The sequence below is a fragment of the Adiantum capillus-veneris genome, chromosome 27, assembly GCF_014529385.1.
Source record: "Adiantum capillus-veneris isolate H3 chromosome 27, ASM1452938v2, whole genome shotgun sequence".
Taxonomy (NCBI): Eukaryota; Viridiplantae; Streptophyta; class Polypodiopsida; order Polypodiales; family Pteridaceae; genus Adiantum; species Adiantum capillus-veneris.
The window spans coordinates 65,945,016-65,960,632 of NC_140957.1; the positions used below are offsets into that span (position 1 = coordinate 65,945,016).

General features: G+C 45.4%; 1 protein-coding gene across 1 annotated transcript in view; it reads right to left on the reverse strand.

The window, feature by feature from the left end:
- LOC147422123 (CBS domain-containing protein CBSCBSPB3-like) overlaps window positions 1-15,617 on the reverse strand; it is a 111,785-nt gene that overhangs the window by 39,513 nt on the left and 56,655 nt on the right. Inside the window, exons 2-5 of the mRNA XM_086502588.1 lie at window positions 9,750-9,918; window positions 9,517-9,649; window positions 9,217-9,387; window positions 9,060-9,138 (exon numbers count right to left, since the gene is read on the reverse strand). Coding sequence (XP_086358714.1) covers window positions 9,060-9,138; window positions 9,217-9,387; window positions 9,517-9,649; window positions 9,750-9,918 — 552 coding nt within the window. The remainder of the gene's footprint in view (window positions 1-9,059; window positions 9,139-9,216; window positions 9,388-9,516; window positions 9,650-9,749; window positions 9,919-15,617) is intronic.

A 15,617-nucleotide genomic window follows, 5' to 3' on the forward strand; every position in this document is an offset into this window, starting at 1 on the left:
CTGACAAGAAATACTCACTTCTATAGCACTAACCAAACTTTTGGACATTCCATAAGAGCAATTGCCAAACTGACAATCTGTACAGCTCTAACATTCATGTAACAGGTATTTCATTTGAGCTCACTTTAAATACCATGTACATCATTTGTTTCAGAAGCCATTGTCACACTGACAATCCATGGAGCTTTGAAACTCAAGGGGTCAAGGTAGGTTGCAAATCGAAGGCTTCCAGGTAAAGTGACAACAGAGTTGGTGACTCTACAAGTTCACCTTCTTCCATCCACTTAGCATCCATTGGTGGGTAGTTTCTGAACTTTACCAAGTAACGCCTAGCAACCTTGCCTTTCACTTTCCTTTCTTTGTGTGCCAAAATCTGTTCAGGGACCAAGATCTCGTCAAGTTCCCCGACTTCTGGCTTATCTTCAGCTGGCATATCTTCTGGCACATCACCCACATAGGGTCTGAGAAGACTCACATGAAACGCATTGTGAATCTTCCAACTGTCAGGCAATTTCAGCCTATATGCAACATCACTGATTATGTCGCACACTTGAAAAGGCCCATAGTAACGCATGCTGAGCTTTGGAAACAGTCTTTCCTTGCCCTTCATCTTCTTTAACCTTGCCTTTTCAAAGCGCAAAAGCACCCAATCACCAAGTGAATATACCACTTCAGGACGGTGACGATCAGCTGCTTTCTTTTGCTTTGCTTGAGTCTTTTCTAAGGCCACTTTGACCTTCTTGTACATTTCATCCATGTCCTGAACATACTTATCTGCTTCAAATATCTTGTCCTTTGTATGCAATATGGGAGGAACTTTCTTGCCACCTTCAACTATCTCATAGGATGCCTTGCCAATTGATGAATGCACTGTATTATTGTATGCATACTCCACCAATGGAAAATACTGCTCCCACTTTCCTTTATGCTCTGACACATAGCACTTCAGCAGATCTAGGACAGTAGAATTTGCCTCTTCTGACTGCCCATCTGTTTGAGGATGAAATGACGAAGAGAATTTGAGCGTTGTGCCCATATTCTCAAACAAGCCTCTCTAGAACCAACTTGTCATCGGTGGATTACGGTCGCTAACAATCGACTGTGGCATGCCATGATACTTGAAAATATTGCTCATAAACAAGCGTGCCATCAGATCTGGCTTTATCTTCTTCCTGACAGGAATCAAAAGAGCCTGTTTGCTAAATCTGCAAATAATGGTCCAAATACCATCGTTTCCTGTCTGCGTTCTCGGAAGATCAAAGATAAAATACATAGCAATACTTTCCCATGGTTTATCTGGAATAGGTAGTGGTTGCAATAACCCTGGTGCCTTTTGCCTGTCAAACTCGACCTTTTGGCATATTAGGCATTCTCGCACAAAGGCATCCACATCCCTTCTCAATGTAGGCCAATAGAAGAATGTCTCAACCGCTTTAACTGTAGCATCGATACCACGATGCCCTGCATACGGTGGGACATGACTCTCTGCCATAACTTTGCGTCGCAATGGCTTTGTGACACACAATCTGCCATGCATCATCATGAACCCATCTCTGAGAAGATAGTGTTCATGACGTTGTCCATCCATTAGTTGCTCGAAGACCCTTGCAAAATCTTCATCATTTGCATACTGTTCTCTCATATCATCAAGTTCATGATGATAAGGAATCGACACAGCTGAAATTTGTGGCTTCCTTGACAAGGCATCAGCCACAACGTTCTTCTTGCCTTCTACATGCACAATCTGAAAATGGAACATGGACAAGATATTTGCCCATCGCATATGCTTCTCAGATAACTTTGTCTGTATCAAGAAGTATCGCAAGGTCTGATGGTCCGTTTGGACAACAAAGTCTGCACCTAGCAGGTAGTGTTTCCAACTTAAGAGCGCATGAATCACAGCCAGTAACTCTTTCTCATAGACCTGCATGGTCATCTCTGGCCCTTGCAAAATTCTGCTCTCATAGGCTACTACCCTGCCATCTTGCATTAGCACTGCACCAATGCTACTAGCGCAGGCATCACACTGGACCACAAATGACTTCCTAAGATCTGGCAACACAATGACTGGATCCGAAGTCATCTTTTCCTTTAAGAGATTAAGAGCTGAAATCTCTTTCTGTGTCCATCTAAAGGTGACTGCCTTCTTTTGAAGAGTATATAAAGGTGAAGCAATCTCAGCGAAATTTCGGATAAACCTTCTGTAATAGGAGCATAGTCCCAAAAAGCTTCGGACATCGTGCACCGTCTTCAAATCTGGCCATGACTTGATCGCTTCAACTTTTGCAGGATCCATTCCGACACCATCCTTTGAGACAATGTGTCCCAGAAAGTGAATCTCTTCCAGAAAAAACTCACTTTTCTTTGCTTTGATGAGCAACCTATGACTGCGTAGCTCTTTGAACACAATGGCCAAGTGATGCCTATGCTCCTCTTCATTCTTTGAATAGACTATCATGTCATCAAAGAATGTACCAACAAACTGCTCGTGTGGATGGAAAATTCTGTCCATCATCCTATTGAACGTAGCAGGAACATTTGTGAGACCAAAGGGCATCACTAACAATTCGTAAAGGCCAAACGTTGTTCTAAAAGCAGTCTTGTGCACATCCTCTGATCTAATGCGGATCTGATGGTACCCACTCTTTAGATCTATCCTGCTAAACATAGCTGCTCCTTCTAATTTGTCCATAATATCATCAATTCTAGGTATAGGGAACCTATTCTTGATGGTATTCTTGTTCAGTGCACGGTAGTCGATGCACATACGCCATGAGCCATCCTTTTTCTGCACCAACAACACTGGAGAACAGAATGGAGATGAACTGGGCTGAATCAGCCCCTTTTCTAACAGCTCCTGTACTTGGCCCATTATCTCTTTCTGCTGAGCCGCACTAACCCTGTACGGAGGCTTATTTGGTGGGCTACTGCCTGGCACCAAATCTATCGCATGGTCCTCGGGTCTCTCTGGCGGTAATTGAGACGATAATGAATCGGAAAAACAGTCACTATACTGTTGTAAAAACATTGACCTTTCTTTATCTAGCACAGATAAATTTGATTCATGACAATCTGACACTTCACGTGCAAAAACCAAGTACGCAGAAAGATGCTTTTTCATTACAAAAGTAATAGCAGAAGCTGATGCAGTAGGAATAGACTCCCCTTTAAGCTTTACATCTAGAATGTGAGTCTTTCCCCTGCTCTGTACAGTGATCTTTTTGTTGTAGGCATCCATGATTCCCTGTACACGAAACAACCAAGGAATACCTAACAACACATCACATCCGTCCAGTGGCATGATGTAAAATTCTTCAACATCTACATAGGACTGGATATGTAGACGCAACTTTCCAATGATGGGTGTCACAGCCTCTGTATGGCCAGGACATGCCAAACCTGCCTCTGCTGTATACCCCATCTCTTCAGGTCTGATTCCCAACTTTGAAGCCAATTTTGGGGAAATAAAGTTGGCTTTGGCACCTGGATCAAAGAAGATAAGCACTGTTTGATCCCTGACCTTTCCCCATGCTCTGCAAAGCTCACTTGCATCTGAATTTGGCTTATCGCCCACCATATCTGGCACTAGACCAGCCATGGGCTTCTTTCCTTTCCTCTCCTCCTTGTCTTCAGAATCAGCTGGCCTTTTCCTTGTAGGACAGTTGTAAGCAATGTGGCCAGGCTGCTCACATATGAAGCATTTGTTTTCTGTCCTCAGGACCTTCTTTTGCTCTTCTGACTTGCGAGGAAAACGTCTTTTCTATTTCTTCGCTGGTCCCTTTTCTGATTCAGTCGTAGCTTTATCTTTCCCTGCGTTGGCTGACTCCTGAGTCCCTTTAGGAGCCTCATTGGGAACGTGCTTCTTGGCTGAATTTTTCTTGCCTGATCCTGCCTTGACGCCAGTGTTAAATTCACAATCTTCTCCGTTGAGAAAACCATTGCCAGTGTTTGCTACCTCGATGAGCTGCGTCAAAGTAGTAACTTTGGTCTTCGTACAGTTCTGTCAATGGCACAAATCTATAGGAAGTTACTCGAAGTAGAGCTTTCCAAAACTTCCGATTGTAATCATCCAGATTTCTGCAAGTGGCAGCATTTAGCTGGTGCCATTCTGTCATGACATCGGCTTCAAAGTCATCAGATAACCATGCTGCTGCAAAAATCTGCTTGAAGTAAATCCATGTGGACGGAGCTTGCCCGTGAAGCAATAAAGTTCTCCACCATTGTCCCGCATTCCCTGTCAAGAAAGTGGCTGCCTTGCGGACCTTTGAAGCTTCTGTAAAGTTTCCCCCTGCATAGGCCTTGTCAAACTGTTGGAGGAATGAGAGAGCCTTCTTCCTGTCATCAAACCCTGTAAAGGTCGTCAAAGACACACCTTTGCCACCTTCTTTGTACGGAGTTGGCCTCTCCAGCGGCGTTAAATTGTCATATGGAAGTGACTAAAACATGGGAAGACTATTAGGGTTCATCTGTGTTCCTTGGCCGCTATTAACTTGACCTGGAAATGCCATATTTGGCTGCTGATTTGTAATTCCAGCCATACCAAAATGTGCTTGTGGCATCCCAAATTGGCCCTGAGTGCTCTGAAACCCTGGTTGCATACCCATGACACTGTACATGGGATTAGGCATCATCGTTTGAGCACCCCCAAACATTGTTCTTGGCGTATAAAACTGATTTCCAGGTGCATGACCAGCCATGCTCTGGAATACCGATCCACCTCCAAAATAGCCAGGGTGTACTGAAGGTGGTGGGAAGACCTGTTGCATAGCCTGTAGGTTGCTTCCCTGCCCATTAGAACGCGCTATAGGCTGCTGAAAGGTGGCGGGCTCAACTGGTACAGCTTGAAATTCTGGCATCTCAGCCACCTGTTCTTGCACCTTAGGCATAGGTTGTGGAGACTGCATGTTCTCCGTCAAGTGTACAGGTGTTTCCATTTACTATGCGGCATGAATCACCTGTGCTCGAGCCTTAACAGGCTTTTGAATATGATCCAGTGACCCAACTTGCTGAGACGGAACAGGAGGTTGCAGAAAGGCTAAAAACCTCGGGTTCTGCATTACTTGTGTGAACATAGCCACAGCAGTAGCCAACTGGGTCCTGAATATATCGTCATCTGTCTGTGGTGGTCTTGAGGACTCACCCACTTCATGTGTCTGTTCACCCTGTGAAGAGGAAACCTCTTCAGTCACATCATCTGGTCTGTCAGCCATAATTGCAATTCCTTGTGTCTGGTCTATGATCCCCTGTGTCTTCAAGCCCAAAACAGACCAAGGCTCACTTCTATGGGAAAAAGTGATTTAATCCCGTCGATGGAACCATGTAACCGGCCTGTTCAATCCAAAAAGGGCGGTAGACTTTACTTCAAACCTTGATTTAGCTTTCACCCATTATTAGTCGTCTATTTTACCTGCGCTATAGTGACACAAGAGAGGGGAATGGGATACAGATGCTAGAATGCACCTGTATGAGAAGACCGACACCAGATTGGCCCCTAACTTAGGCGCCCCTTTCGGTATTTCTTTATTGTGTAAAAGAGGGAATATACGCTGTGGTTCTTTCCAAGCTGCCCCGCACAACCTTGACTGAATTTTGACTGTTCTGGCTTGATTTCGGCAGCATAACTGTACTAGAACCCTTCACAGTCAGTATTCCCACGCATTGACTGACTTTCCCTACGCATACGGGCACTTTGCAAAACCTGGCGAGAATCTGCAGCACGCTGAGTTCTCTGTTTTCAGCCCTGAAAATGCGCCAGATCGCCTGTACAGCGGTCCCCTTGCATCCCCGAACATCCTGGGGGTATTAGGGTCTGTTTAGGGACAAAACCCTAAACCTGCAAAAATACACAGCAGGCTGTAATTTACTGTTTCGGGCTCCGTTTCGCGTGCCGGTCGCATCCGTAGCAAGTCCTCGAGCTCCCGCACCTGTAGGGCTACTTGCCCTATGAATCGGACGAGATTTCTGGCGTGAAACCTCTCCGAATTCACCTGTACCTGCGGGGGGGGATTAGCCGCTAGCTAATCCAATACCTGTGCAAGAGGCTCTTGCCTCGGCAATCGCGCATGAACCCACACAACTGTACATTGGTTAAATGAAGAGCCCACTAGAGGGGCATAACATACTGCCAAAGGGGAGAGAGAGGGTAGTGCGTAGCGTGCAGGGCATCACTCCTGGCACCGCACTGTGCATAAGAGGGAAAGCAAGCACTCCATAGCTCTTAACCTGTGACAAAAACTGAAAATGAGGCTCTCCCCTCTTCAAATTCAGCGCCACTTCTTGTTGCATGAGGCAAGTGCACCAGAATGTGCCACTTGGCACATTTACAAGCATTTTCCCGTTTCGGGGTTGCCGCCTAAAAATCTCCCAACCGGTTGCCCAGTTGACTTCACGACAGAGTAAGAAAATGTTCCCCTTGTCATTACCTCCGTAATGACGTCAACACATTTTCAGGTCCCAAAATAGCGGTTCCCTAAATTTTAGGAGATGCTGCCATTGTATCTTTCTAGGTCATCCGACCCTCTTTGTACACTGTGGCCACATCCAGAACTGAAATGTAGCCTCTGTAGCAAAGGATTCCACTTTGGCTAGTCAATGACCCCACTTGGCTAACCATAGTCCTTGTCCAACCTTAGTGCTCTCTTGCCCTCAGGCCTGGACTCCCTCTGGACAGTTCCACACTAGCTATGCAATGCAGGGCAGTTAGATTTCCCGAGGGGTGTTTCCAAAAAGTGAAAGTAAATAGATAATAAGAAAGAAATCAACAAAAAGGATAGATAGTAGTCACACGTTGGTGACAGACACAGATGCTAGATGCTGATTTTGTGGCAGAACATTATGACATTGGTCGCGGGGTGACAGACAGACTGCTTGAGATTGATTCCGCCGTTCCTTCACAGTGGGATGCAATCATGACAGGCACGGTTCAGATGCCTCCCCATTGTGGCTGGGAAGGCCTCTTTGCTCAGAGCACTCTCTTACTAGTTCGTTTAGACACCATGCTATTCACACTTCACAGTTGATACTAACCAGTCTGAGGGGATTCATGCTAGATTGACATATGATGCCACCTTTCCGCACCCTGTACTTCCCGGAGCTCGATGGGAGGCCATCAAAGTAGTTGGCTCTCGCGGGAAGCGTCGTTGTGTTGACCCTCGTTTTGCTTCCGCTGATGCTGCACTTTGGAGGCTTTGGGTGTGGGAGGGTCGTACCCTATCTCAGCTTTATTGCGACCCAGGAGAGTGGCATTGGCCTCACTCTAACCCCACCTGTGCATCTGTATCCTTCTTTGAGTACACTGTCAGGATTGGACGGTTAGCATTGATGAGATCGCAGCCAGAGCAACCCACTCGTATGTGTTTCTGGTTACATTCAGGTCTCTCTCATGCCTATCTGCAGCAGTTTTGGTCCGCCATCTGGGATTTACATGCGGCTCGTCGTATTTCTTTTTTCATGTGGATGATTGCGCATGCGGGACTTCCAATTGGGACTTGGCTAGCTACTATAGGTCATGATCCGTTATGTACTCGTTGTCCTTTGCGACTCCTTGAGTCACCTACACACTGTCTTTGGTCATGCTCAGCTTCCCATGTAGTGTGGCTTGCAGTTTGCTTTCTACTTAGCAGAGCAGGTGTTCAGCATGGATCTTACTTGGGGATCTGTCTCATGGTTGATGCCGATGCCCGGCCCCCACCAATTTTTACGAGGGCTCAAACACAGATCCAGCCTTTATGCTTACCTCGGCTGGTTATCGGCGAGGGACTTTGGCTATGCTACCACAAATTGCTTGGCAGGGGGATTCTCAGACACGTGATGAGGTTTTTTCAGTCATCACTAGTATTACACTATGGAATGTTTGGAGAGCTCGTTGTCTCCACATTCTCAATGCGGCTCCACAGCTCCTTCAGGATACCCTCACTGCCATTTGGCTGGACATCATTCACACCTTGGCAGGAGGAGGGTCTCATAGCTGAGTTCCTGTCAGCTTTTTGGGCAATTTTGTGGGACACCAGATAGCCGGGGGAGTCACTTTGTTCCAGTGGTTGGTTGCACATAGAGCTATAGCATTGGGGAGCTGGCTTGTACATAGTGGCCTCTCGGCAGCATGTGCAGCTTGTGACCAGCCTTTGGTTTGGGACTGCCCTATGGCAGAACAGGTTTGGCTTCGGGTCCTTCGGCTGATGCCAGCTCTTTCCAGAGCACGGCAGTACACTTGGGGGGCAGCTGCTTGGTCCACTCTCACGGGCCCTGCATTATAGTTTGAGCTATCCTCTACCAGCAAGATGATAGTGATACAGGGGGGTCGACCTACACTCCTGCCTGCTATAGAGCTTACTCCACAAGAGTGGTGCATTGAGAGAGGAGTGTTGGGAGCTTGTATGTGGCCTAACACTATGGTTCATCTGGCGAGCCCGCTGCTTCCGCATCTTTGAGGCTCGTCTTGTGCCACCAGCACAATTCGAGAGACTATTCGAGATTTTTGGCTAGAGCTGATCCATACTCTCAGGGGACAGTTCGAGAGACTCCAGGGCAGCTCCGACCACATGCAGGAGCGTAGAGATGCGTTTCTTTGACTCTGGCGTCCTGGCCCTTTCTTCACCATGGTCCAGGGTGTGCTCAGATGGCACTACCGTCCACTTGTGTGGCTTTTCCCTCCTCCCATTTCCTGATTTAGCCTCATTGTACGTATGCTGTTTTTTCATTGGGAGAGTCTCTCCTTTTGATTTTTGTAGACCTCTCTAGTAGAGGTGGTTGTAGCCCTATGGGCAGTTTCATTAACTAATAGAAGGATCTCTTTCTCGGAAAAAAAAAATTTGTTCATAGAGGTCAATAGCTGCTTTTGGTTTTCCATTGAGAAAAGTGCATATGAATCTTTGTGTGCTTGCATGCATTTCAGTACTTATAATGTTTCTGACTAAACATATTTTTTGCTTTCGTCTTCTAGACAAAATTGTTCATAGACGTCAAATAGCTGCTTTTGGTTTTCCATTGAGAAAAGTGCATATAAACCTTTGTGTGCTTGCATGCATTTCAGTACTTATAATGTTTCTGACTAAACATACTTGGAATTTTCTGGAATAATGGAGCCTAGGGAAGGGCGAAATAACTTCTCCCGAAGTATGTCCACAAGATTTGATGGTGCTGAAACAACAATCTGACAGTCAAGTTAAGCCTGAATTGTACAAGCCTCAAGATTTTCACAGACAAAAAGTTTTTTACCTGAAATACCATCTCCATATTGGCGTTCCACACCTTGAACTGCAGCTGCAATGGCGTCCCCTTTTTCTGCCACCTTTTCCAGCCTTGCAATTGCATCGTACAAGCATTTCGTGATGTCCAAAAGGGCAATGACCTCCCCATTCTCAACAACAGGCAAGTGGCGAAACCTGCCTGTGGAATAGATACACACAGTTCTTTACTAATGAGATATTACTGCAACAAAAATGCATATCATACTTTTGACAGCCTGGATTCTGGAATGGACTAAGAACAGTGGACACCAAAAGTATGACCCCACACCTTGAACCATTTTCTGCAATGCCTCTACTGCTGATGTATCACTCAGGACAAAAGAGGGATTTTTTGTCATGACTTTAGAAACAGGAGTCTCCTCAGGCTTTAATCCTTCTGCAATGACCCTGGTGGCTATATCCTAGATAATTTGACGGCATATTAGCACTTGAAAGCGACAAGAACAGGAATACAGAAAGAAACAGTTCCTATATGTAAGCTCTTGTTATCTTGCAGATCACCTTGTCTGTAAGAATACCGCATAATAATGCACTGGAATCTGTGAGAAGTGCAGCATCCACTCGTCGTGTTGCCATGCGCCGGCAAGCGTCAGAAATCATTGTGTTTTCTGGGATTGTTAATGCCTTTGAAAGTCTCAGCCTCTTTACCGTTCTCTCACCTGATTTAGGCCTGAAAAAATGGTCAATTTAACTTTAAATACTAAATGACTTTATCATGTGCAAAAAAATCAGAGCTTATGGTCTAACTATTGATACTCAAATAATTGAGTACAAAGCCTCTTGCTAAAGGTATGTCGCCATGTTTAGTTAAAAAGTCTGATCTTTCACAATTTACATGATAGGGCTCAGTTTGAAGGTTGATCTTAGCTAATAATATTAAAGAGTATCTTTAATTACTGGGGAGCATGTTTAAACAAGCACATGAACAAGAAGATGAGGCACGATTCCCACACTCCGTTCTGATAGCTTAACTCGATGGCATGCTCGCTGAAGCGTTTGCCTCCCCCAGCTGCTCTCCATAGCGTGCGCCGCAACCCCCCCCCCCTTCTTGCAGCCCGCCTCCATTCCCTCTCCCATTGCTACATTCTCACCCACCTCCTCTCGCCCTTCTCTTTTGGAGGGGAGGGGAGTGGAGTCTATGCGCAGGTGTGTGTTTGCAGCATTACCCTGCCACCAGCACCTTTGCCTTCAGCTTCAGGCACAGATGGAGACTCTTGCCCTGCCTCAAAGGGACTTAGGGACTTCTTCTCCAATTTAACTCTCATCACCGTCACGGAAAGCATCCATTCCGCTTCATGTGATGACCACGTACTGAGTACTTGGGGTTCTGGGTTCTTAGGTTACTTAGGGTTCTTGGTACTTGGTACTACTTGCAATCTACGTTCAAGAAGGCCTTTCTCTTACCCAATCTCAACTCCTTCCAACGGGTGCACCCCTTGGCATCCTTGCGCTCACACCAAGCTTGCTTTTTCCCATCTCACGTCCATTTACAAGGTTAGCTCTCAATGAGTGGAAAAGAGGAACAAAGGGAGGTTGGGCAAAGCCCTTCTTTTTTGGGTTACCTATCACACTTAAAAACGCAGATTAGAGAGATTGACAGCCCAAGTGGTCTTGGGTTACGTGCAATCTCAAACAAGAAAAAAAAAATTATCTGATTCTTTTATGGCTTGATGGCCCTTCAGAAAGAGCGATGAAGACGATAGCGTGTCCATTGCGCAACAGATTAAGGATGGGAGTGGCTAATAAGTTTGTGGCAAAGACACAATGTAATGTGCAGTAGAAGTTATTGATGGTAAATGCTCACAATGAGTGCTCAATGCGTACTCAAGGTTCCTTTCTGAATGAGAGTTCCTTTTACTTCATGGGAGATGTGCAAGACTAGAGAGAGAAAACAGAGAATGATACTATGAGTAGGAAAGAAAGAAAGAAAAGGATTTTGTGGAAGTGTAAAACCTAGATCTTCACCATTTCACCTGGTATGAGCTGGTGATAGAGTCTTGCGGTAGGTGATTGGATCTGCAAGACTAAGGGCTGAAAAATGAAAACGCTTGGGCTGATCTGGTACTTAGGCTGAAACCTGAAAACGTTGGTGATGATCTTATGCTTGGGCTGAAATCTGCACTTTTCTAGCAATGAAGCTAGGGCTAGAATCTGAAAACACTGGGCTAATTTTGCTGCTAAAGCTGGCAATGGGCTGATAGCTGAAAAAATGCTAAAGGTGCTTGTGCTGCAGGTGCTTGTACTTGTATTGGGGGTACTTGTACTTGTAGTAAGGGTATTGACTTATTGCTTTAGAAGTGACCCCTAGGTCACTTAAAATATGGGATTAAAAGTGGGTCGAGCAATCTCATAGAGAATCCCACGATTTGGTAATTGCTTGCTAAAATATCACTTATTAGTAAGTTGATGAACTACTAGTAAGAGGTGCTTCGTATGCAGTTATAACCTAGGCTTAGTACTAATGGTGCTATATGGAAACACTCCCCAGTGCCTCCAGCTAGCAAATACTGGTTATGCTCATGTGCAATCAGAGGATATGCAACTACTCAAAGTGCTTGGACATGCACGTCTTGTGTACACGCTCACAAAGATGCCGTAACACTTGCTAGGCTGTCCTATCCCAGAGATATAGGAGTTACAGCTTGTCTGCTTGCACATAGGGTTAGATATGCATTTGACATCCCCCCCTTTTTAAGGTGAGGTACTAGTACCGAGCTGCATGGCTTCCATGTAGTCCGCCAACAACTTCGGAGAATCTATGAAGAAATATTCATCGCCCCACTCTGCTGCGTGGGTGTCGCAATACTTTAACTTCAAAAAGAACTGCAGTGCTTGCTTCTTTGAGCTGTGCACAAAAAGCAATGCAGAATAATCTGCTCCGGCTCTTTTGTCTACGATCTCAGGTTCGTTCTCTTCAAGAACCCCCCTGAAACAACTTTAACCACAATTCATAGACACATCTTTTACTTTTCGAATGATTGGAAGGGACTATGCTTCCTAAAAGATTGAGGATGGAATGTAGATAAGATATGTGAAGAAGTGCCAAACTTTTGAGCGAGTGCTTGACCAAAATGTGATCTAAACTTGACTTTTTCTACCTGAAACTATCGACTTTGGCAAACCACAAAGAGAATACCAATGCTTGATGGACAATTGTGCTAATGCTTGTGCTGTGAGACTGTGTCCTACAAGGAATGAGTATGCAAACATTATTGACACGACAAACAATGGTAAAACATTGTGTATTCCTTGAACGTAATTTTTCTACCTTTTCTAAATTGATGTTTATGCTTCTATGCTCATCCGTGAGTGCATCATGTGCATCGTGCAATATGACTTTCCTATGAGAAGGTAATCTACAAGGATGATGAAGAAAATTCAAGAGACCGTCACGAATGAGAAACTCGAAAAATGAATACTGACTTTTCATGCGAACAAAAGATGACCTTGACTCGAGAGCCAAGATTGGTCCTGCGTGACCGATCATATCTGCAATTGGGTTAGCTTTACTAAGACCATAATCAATCAAACCGCCAAATTGCTCACAAGACTGGAACCATCTAGCTTGACAGTCACTCCAAGGTATACTCGGTAGTACGGATTGGAACCACTTGAGGGCTTGATGAGCCTTACAAACAATTAAATCTCTATCATGCAAAAACTGCTTGTCATGCTTAAGAGAATGAGTGACAAAGAGAGGTTCCTTATCATGCATTGACTGACTCTTTTCTGACCTATTGGACTATGTACTGGTAGATGCTATTGGACTGCGTGTTTTATCCTCTTTCAAACATGAGAATGACAGAATAATGACAAAGACGGATGCTCTGCACACCGCCCATGGCCACAGGAGAGGCAACCTTTAGAGTGATGGTGAGAGTGTTTTCTTTCCAATTAACTTGTGGATCAATCTCACGGAACCACTTAATGCTGAATATCATATACAACCAGAGAGAAAGAAACAAGAAAATTGTGCAACGAAAACATGCGTGACACAAAAACCGGTACATTCAGACATTCGTGCGTGATAAAAGAGTACATGCCCAAAGAAAATCCAAAAACCGCAATGGGATATGCTGGAATAGATTCTAAGTGTGCCCTCTTCACAAGAGAATCACTAATCACATCATAAATATTGTTCAGAATCAAAATAGATCATAGCGCACTTACCATTCACATGACCATCTGTTACGTGTGCTCTCCACTTGCGCCACGTGGACAAGCTTCTGCAACAGTCTAACGTCGGTTGTAATCTAGCTAAGAACCTAGCCTGGCCTTTTGTGAGCCTCTAGAAGAGGTGTGCATGATCACGTCGGTCGTAGTTTCATACCATCTTGCACAGTACAGCATTTCAACATATAGGCATTTAACCGCATGTGAACCGCCTCACGCCATTTATTAGTACGTGAACCTTCACGTTCACTTTTGTCAAGGTCATGGAGTCTCCCTTATGTTGCTCGACCAATTGTTGTGCAGTACATAGGCAGCCCTAGAAGGGCGCTAGGAGGCAGAAGATGCAGAAGAACCGGCAGTAAGCACCTCAGTACCAGCGTTTTCAGCACCAAAACATCAGCGATTTCAGCACCAGTTGATCAGCGTTTTCAGCACTAGTAGATCAGCATTTTCAACCCAGTACCAATAGCGTTTTCAAGAATCAGCCATAGCCTCACGGTTCACGCATCTCTACCAAGAATCGTCGTCGCAGTACAAGCATCTCTACCAAGTATCTTCGTCGAAGTACACTTCGTCGTCGTCGTAGTACAAGCATCTCTACCAAGTATCTTCGTCGAAGTACACTTCGTCGTCGTCGATATACCAAGCATCTCTAGCAGCACCTATCAGCACTCAGCATCACATTAATACCAAGCACCAAAGTACCCCGCAGTACCAAGCACCAAGTACCCGCACTACCCAGCACTTAGCCTCTCAAGTACCAAGCATCCACCGCACTACCCCTCAGTATCTACCGTAGTACCCTTTGAAACCGGCCTGTTAAATCCAAAAAGGGTGGTAGACTTTACTTCAAACCTTGATTTAGCTTTCACCCATTATTAGTCGTCTATTATACCTGCGCTATAGTGACACAAGAGAGGGGAATGGGATACAGATGCTAGAATGCACCTGTATGAGAAGACCGACACCAGATTGGCCCCTAACTTAGGCGCCCCTTTCGGTATTTCTTTATTGTGTAAAAGAGGGAATAAACGCTGTGGTTCTTTCCAAGCTGCCCCGCACAACCTTGGCTGAATTTTGACTGTTCTGGCCTGATTTCGGCAACATAACTGTACTAGAACCCTTCACGGTCAGTATTCCCACACATTAAATGACTTTCTCGACGCATACGGGCACTTTGCAAAACCTGGCGAGAATCCGCAGCACGCTGAATTCTCTGTTTTCAGCCCTGAAAATGCGCCAGATCGCCTGTACAGCGGTCCCCTTGTGTCTCCGAACCTCCTGGGGGTATTAGGGTCCGTTTAGGGCCAAAACCCTAAACTTGCAAAAATACACAGCAGGCTGTAATTTACTGTTTCGGGCTCCGTTTCGCATGCCCGTCGCATTCGTAGCAAGTCCTCGAGCTCCCGCACCTTGCCCTTTGAATCGGACGAGATTTCTCGCGTGAAACCTCTCCGAATTCACCTGTACCTGCCAGGGGATTAGCCGCTAGCTAATCCAGTGCCTGTGCAAGAGGCTCTTGCCTCGGCAATCGCGCATGAACCCACACAACTGTACATTGGTCAAATGAAGATCCCACTAGAAGGGCATAACATACTGCCATAGGGGTGAGAGAGGGCAGTGCGTAGAGTGCAGGGAATCACTCCTGGCACCGCCCTGTGCATAAGAGGGAAAGCAAGCACTACATAGCTCTTAACCTGTGACAAAATCAGCAAATGAGCCCTTCTTCCCTTCAAATTCAACGCCAACTCCTTCTTGCATTGGAAACTGCACCAGAATGTGCCACTTGGCACATTTACAAGCATTTTCCCGTTTCGGGGTTGCCACCTAAAAATCTCCCAACCGGTTGCCCAGTTGACTTCACGGCAGAGTAAGAAAATGTTCCCCTTGTCATTCCGGAGGTAATGACGCCAACACATTTTCAAGTCCCAAAATAGCAGTTCCCTAAATTTTAGGAGATACTTCCATTGTATCTTTCTAGGTCATCCGACCCTCTTTGTACACTGCTCATTGTCAACCCTGGTGTATTCAACACCTCGTCGACTCATGTATTGCCTGCGTGTGAACCCTGTCCAAATGACATAGTGGTAGCTGCGCACTCTGCCATTGCTTTGAGTCACTAACTTTCCAATGACAAAATGGTAGCTGCACATTTTGCAACTGTCTTATAGTACACGTTGGATCCCGTAACACTTT